The sequence below is a fragment of the Aythya fuligula genome, chromosome 1 (assembly GCF_009819795.1).
Source record: "Aythya fuligula isolate bAytFul2 chromosome 1, bAytFul2.pri, whole genome shotgun sequence".
NCBI lineage: Eukaryota > Metazoa > Chordata > Aves > Anseriformes > Anatidae > Aythya > Aythya fuligula.
Window position 1 is genome coordinate 120790181 of NC_045559.1, and position 14593 is coordinate 120804773.

At 35.8% G+C, this 14593-nt stretch overlaps 1 protein-coding gene across 9 annotated transcripts in view; it reads left to right on the forward strand.

The window, feature by feature from the left end:
• Positions 1-14593, forward strand: part of DMD (dystrophin) — a 958404-nt gene that overhangs the window by 522208 nt on the left and 421603 nt on the right. For all 9 annotated transcript variants that reach the window (XM_032193124.1, XM_032193145.1, XM_032193154.1 and 6 more), the window contains one exon: positions 9017-9192. In XM_032193124.1, coding sequence (XP_032049015.1) covers positions 9017-9192 — 176 coding nt within the window. The remainder of the gene's footprint in view (positions 1-9016; positions 9193-14593) is intronic.

The following is a 14593-nucleotide window of genomic DNA, read 5'->3' on the forward strand; positions in this document are numbered from 1 at the left end:
GCAAGCCTCTTTCTTTTTTTACCTTTGTGGGTTTAAAGGTATGAGAAACTTCTGTTACCAGAAGAGACAAATTTTGGTTGACTTGATTGCAGTGAATTGGGAATCAGATGATTTTTACATGATCTTCTCATAGACCAGATTGCCATCCTAGTGAAGTTCATATTAATGAGTCCTACTGGATGAAATCTCCCTCTCAAGAGCTAATTATAAAGGAAAATTCAGTAGGTATTAGTAAGAACTGGAGATATGTTCAGAGTTATAGTTTATAGCAACACAGGCAGCAGTAACAACAACCTGGAATTATTGAAGAAAATCAGGTGTAAAGTCACCTGGCAAATAAGATATAGTATACTACCACTTTTTTTTTGGAAGGACAGCAAGTTAGAATGAAGGTTTTGTATAGGTAAAATACAGGAATTTCAGCTTTTATCCCTTGTTTAATGAACAATGGATTTGTCGTTGCTTATAGAAGGAAAAGGAGCAGTCAGGGGATAAATCTGTAAGGACATAAAACTTTTAAACAAACCTGGAACTCTTCTGACTGGCAGCTTTTAGCTGAATATCAGAAGTTATATATCTCCATTTATTTTGATAAAATGTACAATTGCATTGCACCCACATTTCCTTCTGTACAACAGCAGTCATGGATGGTCAGCAGTGCATCAGGGGCTGCACTGGACCTTGTGTTTTTCTAATTAAATGTCGTCAAAATATGGAAAAAATAAATAATTTACAAAGCAGGACAGAATAGCAGTTTCATAAAGATCTCCAACCAGTTTGCATAAAAATTCAACCAAAAATTGTTATTTTTGTAATAATAAATAGAATAATAAAACCAGTGTGGTTCGTTTTATACTGTTGCTTATGCTACAAATTATTATATTGAAAAAATTTAGGCCAATAAAGTGACAATGAAATTTCACTCTTATTTTATGGTATTTATTATTTACCCAGAAAGCTGTTCTGCAATAATTTTATTTTCCTTTGGACTCTCATGTACAGCTGATGTACAAAGAATAAAGTTCACAGAATGCACCTGGTTCTGGTTTATAGGTAGAACCTGACCAGAGCCTACTGTCAGTTCTTTCAAAAGCCGCTCTTTTCACAGATGTGATAATAATATTCAAATCACAGAATCACAGAAGGGATTGGAAGGGACCTAGAAAGATCATCGGGTCCAAACCCCCTGCCAAAGCAGGTTCCTTAGAGCAGGCTGCCCAGGTAGGCATCCAGACTTAAATATCTCCAGAGACGGAGACTCCGCAACCTCCCTAGGCAGCCTGTTCCAGTGCTCCGTCACCCTCACCATGAAGAAATTCTTCCACATGTTGGTGCGGAACTTCCTATGCCCTATCTTGTGGCCATTGCCCCTTGTCCTGTCCCTGCAAAGCAATGAAAAGAGGTTGGCCAAATCCCTCTGTCTCCCACACCTCAGGTATTTTATATACACATTGATGAGATCCCCTCTCAGTCTTCTTTTCTCCAGGCTGAACAGACCCAGGTCTCTCAGCCTTTCCTCATAAGGAAGATTATAATTTACCCTAAGAAAATGTTTTGCAGCAAATTATTGTCAGCTCCTTAGCAAACATAGCCTGCAGTTTTTCTTCTTCTTTTTTTTTTTTCTTCTTTTTTTTTTTTTTCTTTCCCCTCTTCCAACTCCATTGGCTGTCCTAAGATTCTGTGATTCATAATGCCAATATAGTAACAAACAGAATGCACATGTAGTAATGAAGATTGCATAGCAGCTTATAACAACATAGCTAGGAAACAAACATTTACTTTTTCGTTGATTGTTTTAATCCTAACAAAGTGCCGGTAATGTCTCCAGATCAAAACAATGTGATTTAACTAACTTGGAAATTAATTTCTTCCTTATTTCTAATAGAATTTTGAACAGAGTTACATATATTGAATGGATAAATTCACTGTGGTAACCAAATGCTAGCAAATTATATTGGGGATAGAGATCCACCAAATGTTTTCACAAATACCTGATTTATATTATTGCATCTATGTAGACTTTTTACATGCTTTTATACAATTTGAGGCAGAAGAAAGATTCACGCAAGTGAGTGAAGAATAGCACATTAATGTCAAATTAATGACTACAGATTTCTGAAAGTGGTGCATAATACCTTTACATACTTCTAGGATCTGAAGCTTACCTTAAATTAAGGGAAAGCTATAAATATATATATATATTCTTAAAACCTTTTTTGCCTGCAAGTGCCTCTTACAAAAATTTAGAAGCTTGTTTGTGTTATTTCTTTGTGCTGCTACAGGGCTTTTCCATAACAATAAATTATTGTTGAGCAAATTTGTCTGCTACAATGAAAGGAAGAAAGTGCTGGTTAGATTGCTAGTAGAATAGATTCTGATTAAGCTTAACACTAAAATGCTGTTTCATTCAATGATGAGGAAATGAGATTGCAGAAAGAATTGCATGATATATGACAAGTTAACTAAGAAGTAACAAGTAATGCCAGATAAACAATGTCATTCTGATACCCACTTAGGTAAGTGGGTAGAGACTCAGATGAATGTTTAATTTACATAATATGGGAAATGAGTCTAAGCAATCAAATTGGTTTACTCCAGATCATAATCTACTCAAATCTTTTTCCTTTTTACTATTTTAATCAGTACCAAGAATTTGTCTGAGGAAATAATTTATCTTTTTGTTATGTTGCCTGGTCATTTGTCACAAGCATTATTAAAGGCATGAAACAAAAATGGGGGCAAGTAGGCATGTGATACATATTTTTTTTGAAAGTGTGTGTGGCAAATTACTTGTATAATTAAATAAGTTATTCCTCTTTATCTACAAAAAGTAGATGTTTCTCAGGAAAAAACTGTAATGGAAAAAAAGAAAAAAGGAAAAAAAGGATAACATATCATGATGTTGATGTTGGTACATTAAGCAAATGTGTAGCAGTATTATTACAGGATATAGATGGAACTGTTAATAAGTCATCATAAAACAATAACAAAAAACTCCTGCTGTTTAAAATATGATATTTCAGTTTCACACTTTTTAAAAAATAATTTAATAATTAAGTAATTATTTTTATGCAATATATAAGATTGTTTGATGTCAGTCTGGCTTGGACAAAATAGCTTTTTGTCATTTTTATTGTTTGTTCCTGAGAAAATAAAGTTACTGCCAGCTGTCTAAACCAAGAATAAGGCACAGTCAGAGGTTTTAAAAATCAAATTTCAGCATGGAATCATTGTGATGAGTGTGTTGTTCAATTTCACTTTGTCAGTTGAGGTAAAACACTGCAATTGAATCAACAGGGATACATTGCTCTATTTTAAGAGTTTATATTATAAGGTGATTCACAAAGAATCAGCCTGCTCCACAGAAAGTACAGGCACTTTTAGGTGTCCAAAGTGTTACATCTCTAGATGTTAAAGTGTCTTCAAAGTCCACCAGCACAGCTGTGTAGAAATTTTTGTAGCATAACTCTTAGCAGTAAACCAAGCATCATTGTGACTTCTGATAAAAAATGTAACCTTGATGCATATGCTGATCATCTTTATTCAGGAGAAAGTTCCTTTTGTCTCCTTGAATGATGCAGTTTCATAAAATTAATATATTGAGGAAGGCAGATCAAGAGGGGAAAAAAAAAAAAGAGAGAGAGAGAAAGAGAGTGGCATAACAGTGAACGCAAATTTATTTTATTTATTGATTTATTTATGGGGGTTTATATGGGAATTCACCACAGGATTGGCTGAAAGAGAGTGAGGAAGAAAAAAGAAGAGAAAGTGGAATGAGAAATACAATGGCAATGAATAGTAAAGCCACTGAATAATTCCACCGAAAATAATAAAAATAAAAGCAGCATCAGAAAGAAATAAAATAAGGGGAAGAAAGATGGAAATTTATTTTGTCATTGACGGTACAAAGGTATCTAACTTCTTAAAGTTTCTCACCACACATTTAGGGCATGAACTGAATGCCATAGCCAAGATGATACTAGGAATGCCTGTAGATTTAGGGTCTCTCAGACCTTTAACTTTCTTAGGAAAGCAACATATGATGTCATCAGAAAGTATTTTGTAAAAAATAATGTTGTAACCAAAAACTTTGTCAACCTTGTCACCATTAGTTGTGATTTGTTTATTAATATTCCCTATACTGCATATTCGTCTCAAGAACAGCTTTGCAAGTCATGTATCAGATGCACAAACCTTTGTAAGTTTGGAGTACAATGGAATTAATGTTCTAAATACATTGGGTTGAGGGGGGGCAGAAGTATTGCTGAAAGCATCAGGTTAAGAAATTCCTTTGTGAATTTCTCTTTCATTTTCTACTCTTCTTTTTTTTTCTCCATTTTTTTTTCCTGTTTGATTCAAACAAAAATCGTAAAGCAGCTGCTTCTGTACTGTCAGAAAATACACGAGAGCAAAAATGAGAACCAATAGTGAACAAGGCCAGAGTTTCAAGTTGACTATAATAAAAGTCCCCTGCTATTGCAGAAACAGCCCTATTGACTTTGGCAAAGGTTTTCCCCAATTGTTTACAAAATGCTTCTTTTCTTGCTTCTATTATACTTTGATGTTTTCTGAAATAGTGTGCATAATATCTCATTTTAAGTAAATCTGTTTGCTAATCCTTGGAAAATAAAAATAAATAAATTGAATAAATGTAATACCACTTGAATGTCTTTGGAATTTTAAGTTATATTAAATTAGTTGAGGTCATTATCAAGGTGTAAAACCTTGTATGAGAGGTAGAAGTTCCTTAATATACTGTTTTTGCCAATTGTAGTCTGAGAGAATGCTTAAACCTTACTTCAATTATATGTTACTCACCACTTACTTATGCTTTAAAATCACATGAAAGAAAAATTGAAGTGATAGGTAACTATATTGTCATCTGCTTTCCTTAGTGGCTAAAAATTCAACATTTTGAAAACACAAAATACATGTAAATATCTGCAATCCACTCAAAACTGTGATTAGCTGCATGTGTGGATATGATGTCAAGTCTCTTCTGGGTTGTTTTATTTCTAATATTATATAAACATCTCATTTCTTAATTAGGTTAGTTTGCTCACTGTGTTCATAAAGTGATTAGAAACTGTATAATTGCAAATATAAGTATCTCAGGTAGCCGTCTGTGTAAGCTGTGAATCCAAAGGACTATTTGCCCTTTCATTTTTCCATTTCTTTATGAAGGGGTGAAGTGCCAAATGAAACTACATGAAGCAGGTTCAATGTCAATATTCCTTCTGTAGCCCCACATGCTATCAGGCCATGAGAGGCAAACCCTTGCAGGCTCCCAGCATCTTGTCCTCATACAGGTGTGTGGCATAGAGAGGGAATAGGTAACTATAGCTGCCGGCAAGTTTTAGCTACTAAATATAAGTTGTGTTTGTGGTTCATAGCTTTGGGATGAATGTAAGAAAACATGATTTTCAGCAAAACCAGTTCAAAACACTTTTGTTTGCTTTATATGAAAATTACTTAAAAATAAGTAATTAAAAAAAAAAAAAAGTCCTCATGTATTGCTATGCTTTGTGTGGTACCTAGTAAGGGTAAACTGCCTTTTTTTAGGCCATGAAAGATAGCCAAACTTGTACTAAGCCAAACTTATAGCCAAATATAGCCAATCAGCACACATATTTCACTTTAATCATGTGGAGAGCATCAAATGAACAGAACACCGGGTGAAAAAAAGTCTCAAATTGTTTTCTTTATAGTGATCTGAAATCCAGATCATGGAATTGTTTAGGTTGGAAAAGACCTTCAGGATCATTAAGTCCAACTGTCAACCTGACCTACCAACTGCCATCACTGAACCATGTCCATTAGTGCCATGTCCATATGTCATTTAAATACTTCCGGAGATGGGGGCTCCACCACTTCCCTGAGCAACCTGCTGTAGTGCTTGATCACCCTCTCTGTGAAGAAATTCTTCCTACTTTAAACTTCCCCTGGTGCAATTTGAGACCAGTACAATTTGGCCAGGAGTGTTCTCCCATGCTCTGGTGAAAATTCACACTTCTCCTTTCTACACATCCTACGTAAAGTTCCCATTTTGGCATTAGGGATCATAAGTCCAAAGACTATCCCTGCCACTAAGCTAGCAACTTTATTTATTTATTTTTATTTTGTAACGCCTATTGCATAATATTCCATAGAATAAAACAGAAAATTCCCTTGGCTAATTTTGTGTCTGTTGAAATAAATGTGGAAATCCTGTAATAGTTGCTATACATATTTTTCATATATGCTGGAGGAGTGAAAGAAACTAATTTGAGATGCTGTGAACTTGAGAAAGAAGGCTCAGTAACAGTATTTAAAGAGGCTTTTAATTCACATTTCAGTTTGTAACAGTACGCTGATTTTTTTTCCTGTTATATAGAAAAAATGTTGCAAAGACAACCTCTTATTTCTACAAATTTTAATTTTAAAAACTTTGAAATTCAGAAAGTAGAATTTCCTGTCTTTGTTTTCCTTGCCCTAATCTCCTGCTCCAAGTGAATAGCCAACTGAATAGTTTTGTTACATTTATGTAGAAGCCTTTAGTCATTTTTGCAGGAAGTGGTTACTTATATTCACACAGGTGCCTGCAGTAGGTTTCAGGTTCTTTGCTGGAAATAAGCCTCGTATCGTGATATATTTCTCCTAAACCAATTTCTCCAGAGTCTTACTGTTATGATTTACCTGCAAAAGCTCTAGTGCTCAAATCAGTGGGAACTACTGTGTATGCATACAAAATCTAGATTGTTTTAAACTGGGCTTTACCAAAACTGAGGCGTCTACTGGAAAGGTCAACAACTTTTCAGCCTCGCAACAATAGAGAATATTTGCATTTCAGTAAGCTACCTGACCATTAACATTATTTATTTCTAATAGTGAATCATGTATATGAAAATAAGAGCCAGAGGTTGGGCCAGGTATTATTTTATTAACATGCATCATGGAAAGACAAGAAAATGTCATACATCAAAGTAAGAGGCTTTTATTGGTCTCTGCTGGGTCTTCAAAGATCCTGCAGTTTCTGCTACAACACTGTCTTAAGACCTTACGTGTTCCAAGCTGTGCTGGGACACTTGGAGCCAGCAGGGTGCTTGATGCTACATGGCTGGACTATTGCAGCTAGCTAAGAACCTGCAGAAATGTTTTTTTCTGTTTTGGACGTGCTAACCTTTTCATCCTATCAAAACATAAAAAATCAGTATGCAGACTACTGCAGTATTACACTCATCACTCTGGTACTCTTTTATTCTGAAACTATGGGTGATGAAAATAGTTTAGAAAAAGTAGCATAATAGTTTTTACTGAGGGGTACCACAGACATGATTAATTTTCATGGTTTTCTCTTTCATAGCAACCTAAAATAACACCACCAATAACAAAAGCTGCAAGAAAAAAGAAAAGAAAACAAAACAAACAAACAAACAAACAAACATACAAAAAAAACAAACAGTGAGAATTGTAATAAGAATAAGCTTAGCCTCAATCCTCTATGCTTCAGCTGACTGCTGTCCAGGACTGTGAGTACATGCTATAGTATCTTGCTGTCATTGACCTCTCTGCCACAGGTTGTATAGGTGATGGTGTTCAAGCTATCTGTTTAAAATGTGTGCAAAAGTTGGGACAGGGCACACAACTGACTTTTTGCTGGTTAACGAAGTAGTAATTGTCATCTGAGATGTGGTCATATTAAAAGCAATTCAAGTATGGAAGAATTTTTGAACTTTTACTCAGTCTCATACCTGAAGATCTAATAGACAAGATAAATAAATAATTAAATATATATATATATATATATATATATCAAAAAAGGCTTTTATGTTCATCTTTATATTCCTGGAAATCTATGTTCTGCCAATTTTCACCAATTCAAGGATAGATGTAATGTTTATATGTTTTACTTTCTCTGTATTTTTTATTATATGTTTAGAAAGAGAAAACAAGTATATAATGTAGCTCCAGAGTATGACACACTAAAATATTTGGTTTCTTCCAGAAAAAGGTAGATTCAGCATTTAAGTTGCTCTTGTATGTAGATATGAATCAAACACCCTTCTTGAGATTGTGAAACCTATAAATATGAGTGCTGAAGTGTTTCTGCTTATTTTAGCAGTAAACTGTTGACAATGATTTTACACTTCCCTTGTACATTTTGAGGAATTATGTGGAAAAAATTACTCATGCTCTACTGATGACTAAGAATGGGAAATGATTGATTTCTATATTTATAAATACAAACTTTATTGAACAGGCATACAGTGTTGAAATCTAAGTTATGGATTCGGAACCATCTTTTCTTTCTTTTTTTAAATGAACTAACTAGCAACATGTATGATAGTTTTTTTAATGGTAGAAGATGTAAAAATGGTAAAAGATGTAGAACTGTATCTCAATGTATTTAGTAAATAAATGAAGATTTAGAAAATGGTCTATCTTGGTTACATTTTGGTAGTTCTGCATTCTGTTCTATAAACAGAGACCATTTAAGAAATATAGTTTCTTAGGAGTGTGGTACTTCCCACCCAAAACGAGGATGAAGAAATGAATTATCAAGCTTCTTGCAATCAGAGACAAATGTGTTTTGTAATGGAATCTGGAGAAGCACTCCACACAGTTTCTTTCTTTATATTGCTAATTTGTGTTGATAGGTAATAGGAGGTCCAAACGATGTACACTTTAAATTTTAAAATGGTTTGTAGGCCACTTAGAAATAAGTCTACCTTCAGGGGCTTAGAAATAATTTGTTCACCTGCTTTTCTTGCTAAATGATCTGCAGAATATTGCTGTAATTATCTCTATCAGAAAAGAAGACAGAGAGAAAAGTCTAAAAAGATGCACTGAAAGGTGCTTGTTTAAAAAAAAAAAAAAAAAAAAAAAAAGATGCTTTCCTGTCTTTGGATTTTAGTATTTGGAATTCAGGGGAGAGCAAAGACTTTCACATCTTTCCATCTGGCCAGGATGTGATGAAGCATTTTGTTTCATGCTTGACATTTTTTATAAATACGTGTATGTGCTGGGTATTTTGCAGGAGCTTCAGGATGGCATTGGGCGACAGCAAGCTGTTGTCAAAACATTGAATGTAACTGGTGAAGAAATTATTGAGCAGTCATCAACAGCAGATGCTAATGTGCTGAAGGAACAACTGGGAAGTTTGAACACCCGGTGGCAGGAGATCTGCAAACAGCTGGTAGAGAAAAAAAAGAGGTAGGTTAAAAGAGAGCAAAAATATTGTGAAACAGTTTTGGCTATATTAGATTTGTTTCAGACTTAAAAGTTCAAAAGAACTCTCTCTTAATGCTTAGTGTTTTTGTATTCATAAGAAATTGTTAGTAATTACATTTCACATCTTTAATTCTTCTTTTCTACTCATTGCTATCAGTGGCCACCACTCCCTTCCATACTCCACATTTTTGTAATTTCAGTCCTAATGCTGAACAACAATAAACAAGCATACATTATTTCTTGATTAAAAGTAGGACAGATTGGAGCTTCATTTCCACAATTTACAGTTGATTTGGCATCTCTCTATTTAATAGTATGTCATTAAAATATATCTCTGTAATACTAATAATACCTTATGTAATTGATACAGTTAATCCTCCTATAATTCACTTCTCATCTTCAATGCCATTAATATCTGCATTTCATTCAGGTTAGATAAAAAGAATGGATTGGTTAATTTAATGTTATTTATAGTCACTTCCAGATCAATTTGGTTTTCTCTTGCAGTCAGAAGAACCTGGAGCATTTGAGTTACAGATAATAACTAGAATGGTTTGGTTTGTTTAAAAAGAATATTTTCAATTAAAATGTGTGTGTGTGTATATATATATATATAATGTTGTTGTTGCTGTTCTATTAGGTTTTATAAAACGGTGTTTTATTAACCCATATGCCAGGCCTAAATAGACATTTTGCTTTAAAATACAATCATTGGCAAAGCTTTCTTCAAACTTTTTTTTTTTTTTTTTTTTTTTTTTTAAGCATACTCCTTCTTGAGTGCTAGAGATTTGCTAGGAGGATGAGTAGCGCGCAATAGTTTTGTTATTTCTGGTGCTATTTTTTTGTGGTTTACAGCTCTGGGGGGCAAAAGCTGTGAAAATGTTCGGGATGGGTAGTGTCCTGAAAGGTTATTGTTGAGTTTAATTATGATTAAATTTTCACTTGGAACTCATTAAAAGCAGGCGGTGCAACGAGTTAGCTACAGCTGTCATGGCACTTTAAATGTTTCTTTCTGCTGTATCTCCAGGTGTTGATGGTAATTACACAAGGGAGTCCTTTGCCTTTATTTATTGCCCTAAAAGCTGTTCTTTTGTACAACTGAAATCCATCTGTGTTTCTAATCCTTATCTTGTTAAGTAAGTGCTAACACTTACAGAACAATAACACATCATTTTAATAGCCCCATAAGCTGCTGTGGTAACACTGAAGAGAGAGATTGGTGGTTGAGCTTTGAGAATATAAAATCTGTCCTTAGTTCTGGTAAACATAGCTATTGTGTTCTACCTCATTTATCAACAAAAAGACGCATTTCAATGCCGTTTTGGCTCGAGGCTGTGTTAGCAGTCTGGAATTTTGGGGCAAATCTTAAAGTTTAAGGAAGCCTAAGGTCTCTTATGTGGGAATAATCCAGTTATGTTTCCTATATGATCTTAAATAAGCATCCTTTTACCCACACCCATTCCTCCTTTTGATCTGTTTGGTTTGCTGACTGTTTTGTTATTGGTTTGTTTTCCTCTGGAAAGACACTTTGTGTAATATTGAGTATTGTGGCTGCACAGACCTAGGTTAGTGTATAGATTGCCATATAGTGAACATACAGTGTTGTGCTAAACTGATATAAAAGCCTCTGATGTACTGCTGTGGTGAGACCTGTGTGCATCAGAATGGAGGATTTTATGCTTGTGTTTAGTGCCTGGTCTTCCTGGCTATGACAGATCTGCCGGAGCTGCTCCCAGATCTTAGAAGCAAATCCTACAATCCTACTGTCCCTCTAGCTGCTGCCTTAGACAAGGTACTAGTTTTTTTTTTTTTTTTATTTCTTGTTTTTGTTTGTTTGTTTGTTTGTTTTTCTTTCACTCCCTTGTTTTTCTTTTCACTCCCACGGTCTGGATTTTCAAAAGAAACAACCGTAGATGACAGAAATGCCTGGTGTACTCTGTCTAGGTCTCATCCCAGGCAGGAAAAGACAAACACATCTTTATGTTGCTTTGTTGGCATGAGATTTGCATCTCTTTTGTGCTTTGACATCTTTCAGTTGTTTGTTATTTGTTCTGATTAGGTTTGGGGTACATTCAGGTTCTTTCTTCTGAATCCCGTTTCACACAAAATGTCTGCTTTGTTCTTAATGAGAAAATGAGGGCAAACAAGAAAGTGGCCTCTACTTGCCACTTTGTGTGTCATCACTTCTTGCTCACTCAGACTTGCTTACCACCACCTATATGTGTGTCTTATTATAGGTTTATACAGGAATCGTTCTTATGAGACTACTGTTGTGTACATACAGTTGTGAGAAACAATCTGCAGCCAATAACACAGGCTCAGGAGAGGATCTCAGTGAAGTAGTATTTTTATTTGCGATTGCAATGGCGGGCATGCTGCAAGCAGAAGCTCAAAGTAAAAGAATATCGTAACTTTATATTCCCTATTACCTGATGCTTAATTCCTCCTTGATTTCCTCAGTGGCTCAGTACTACAGGTTCACACACTACTCAATGCTTATTACTGTTATAAATGAAATCTCAACTCAATCTGAATTTAGTAATATTTATAAAAGGAATATTTATAAAAGGTATTGATTCAAAGATCGAAGCTGAAATTTCTTTAAGTGGTATATTCTTTATTGCAGCGCTGGATTCACGGGGGATCTCTCCACCTATCATGCATGTTCGAAGTAACAAACTATCTCATATTTATACAGCAAAACAATGAATATTCTATTAATGCTTATACATATTCATTACCTAAACCCGCCTACTCTCGCTTCGTATGTTAATTAGCTTATCAGTCCTTGCGCTTGTGCAAAGCCTCCCAAGAACTGTGGGCGGGGGTCTTTGGGATGTGGGCAGTGGTCTTTGGGAGGAAGACCGTAGGTCTTCCTTGTGATGCACTTTTCACCTTTTGCTTAAAAGAATGCCAGGTTGGCTGACTCTGTTGTTTCCCAAGCTGCAGAAATGCCGAGTTGGCTCAAGTTATCTCAAGTTTCAGCCTGACTGAGGGTCAGCAGATAACAAGATGTCATCTATTTTGTTCTCATTAATTTTTAACCACAAGATTTATTCTATCCTAAAATGGGTTTATATAATATCAGTATAAAAGACAAGTAAACAGCACTGGGTGTGCGGGGAGTCTATGCTCCACCAACATGCACACACGAATATCAAACATTACCATTGCTTTTACATACTAAACCCGAGTACACCTATACATGTGTACAATCAGAAAAGGTAACAGACAATCCTTTAAGTTCCATGACTTAACAGTCTTCATTTTCCATTCCTTTTGCAGCAGAGAGGCCAATGGTGTACCAGTTGGATCAGTAACTGAGCCCACAGCTCCCTCACTGTCTGGCAAACCACATGTTTCTGACTGTGGTCCCACATGGCTCTTTAAGGCCTCAGATATTGCTCACCAGGTGCCGAGCAATCCCCCCGCAACCTTGTCAGTTTTAGTTGCAGAGTCCCACACCTTGACCTCAACTTGGTCCCATATTTCAGGATCATAAACTATCTGATCCTTAATAAGGAGAATAAGCTGTAAGGTTACCAGGACAGTCTTTGTTTCTAAGGATGTATGATTCCTCATAATGCGCAACTGCTTACCAGCGAGGGGCAGCTGTGTGCGCGGGTCCGCTTCTCTCAGCTTGAGCTTATTCCTAGCTCCAGTGCACCTATTTCCAGTGACTTTCTGTATGAGCTTCTCTGAGCGGTTTGCTGAGTTTGGCCAAACCTATCTTCATGAGGCAATCAAAGTGCCTGTTTGCGCCCTGGTCTCCGTTCTGCTAGCCTGTTCCTTTTCATTCCTTCTTTCTGTTTCTTTATTGGTCACATAACAACACATATATTGTGTTGCTTTTTTTTTTTTTTTTTTTTTTATCTTGAGGGCAGGTTCTCCTCTTATACCTTTCTCCCCACAGCAGTCCTTTTCAAAAACAACTTTTCATTGGTCAAACAACTTTGAATATAACAACAACAGCAAACACCCAGAAACTTCCATGCTTTAACGGCTGGAAAACAAGAGAACCAGCTGGAGAACAAGAAACCGGAGACTGCATGGAGTCTCCTGAACCACCCTTCTATGTTCCCTCTAAACTCTTTTATATTCCTGATGGCCTCATCGTTAAGAGTCTAATGTTATCATCAACTACGGTGCTTGCCCACCCCCATGGCCACGCTCCCACATCTCCCCCTTCTTTATTAATATCAACCATTTTCTCGACACAAATTACCTCTCCATACCACACCATCAACACTGATGGTGTTTGTAGGCTCAAAATGTAGAGGCAGCCAAAAAAGGCTACAGAATTGTGGGTAGCATCAATGAAGGTATTGAGAACAAAACGAAGTGTTGTTTTGCTGCCATCAAATGTTGTGGCATGCTCACTTTTGGTAGTATGTGCAAGTCTGCTCTCTGCACGTCATAAAGGGCATGGTAGACTTACAGAAGAGATAAGCAACTAAAATGAGCCAGGGTTTGGAGTGGATGCTTTGTGACCAGAGACTAAGAAGCTGAGGATCTTCAGTCTGGAGAGAAGTCTCAGGAGGGATATGACCTAGGTTTACAAAATTGAAGTAGTGGGCAAACTGAATGTGGAACAACACGTTGGGGAATTCACTTAATTCCCCAATGACAAGACTAAAAGGTAGTTGATAGAACCATAACAGATAGTAAAACCACTTTAGAAGTTACTTTTTTACATTATGGTTTCTGAGGTTTGCTGGCCACAGAAGGCTGTGGAGGAAGATATTATGACTCAGCACCGTAACATCTTTTGTCTAATGACAATGGATTCTGGTGTTGTATGAGGTGAATAGACAGAAGAAAGTGGACAGTCTTCTGTGTTCCCCTTAATTAGCATCTCTTATTAGCAATGTTGGAGGCAAACTGTTGGGTTAAATATTCTGACACACTCAGGCACTTTTTATGTTCTGATGCACATGGTCTCTGGGCTTTGGGGAAGAGGAGGGGGGATCTATATACAGATTCTTTTTTTTTTTTTTTTTCTCCTCCACACACACTTTTCTTTCCTCAAAGATACACTGTTAAACTACTGGTCTACTATTTGTTCTGAATTAGAACATATTCTATATGAGAATATATGACTACATTGAAGAACATGATAAATTTAAATGTTTCCTATAACCATAATGAATCCAGTGATTGTTTGATTTGAAAAGATTGATACATGATATGATTCTGAGAGTTCCAGCATGTCAATCCAGTTTTCATAAGTATTTTGGAATAAATATTAAATGATCTGCTGAATAAAAATGGTAAAATAGATCACAACCATGGAATTCTAAAAATAACAGAAGCTGATTCAGATCACTGGGCACTAATGTTAATCTTGGTGGTAGTCTGGCTCATTAAATGAATGTTAATTATT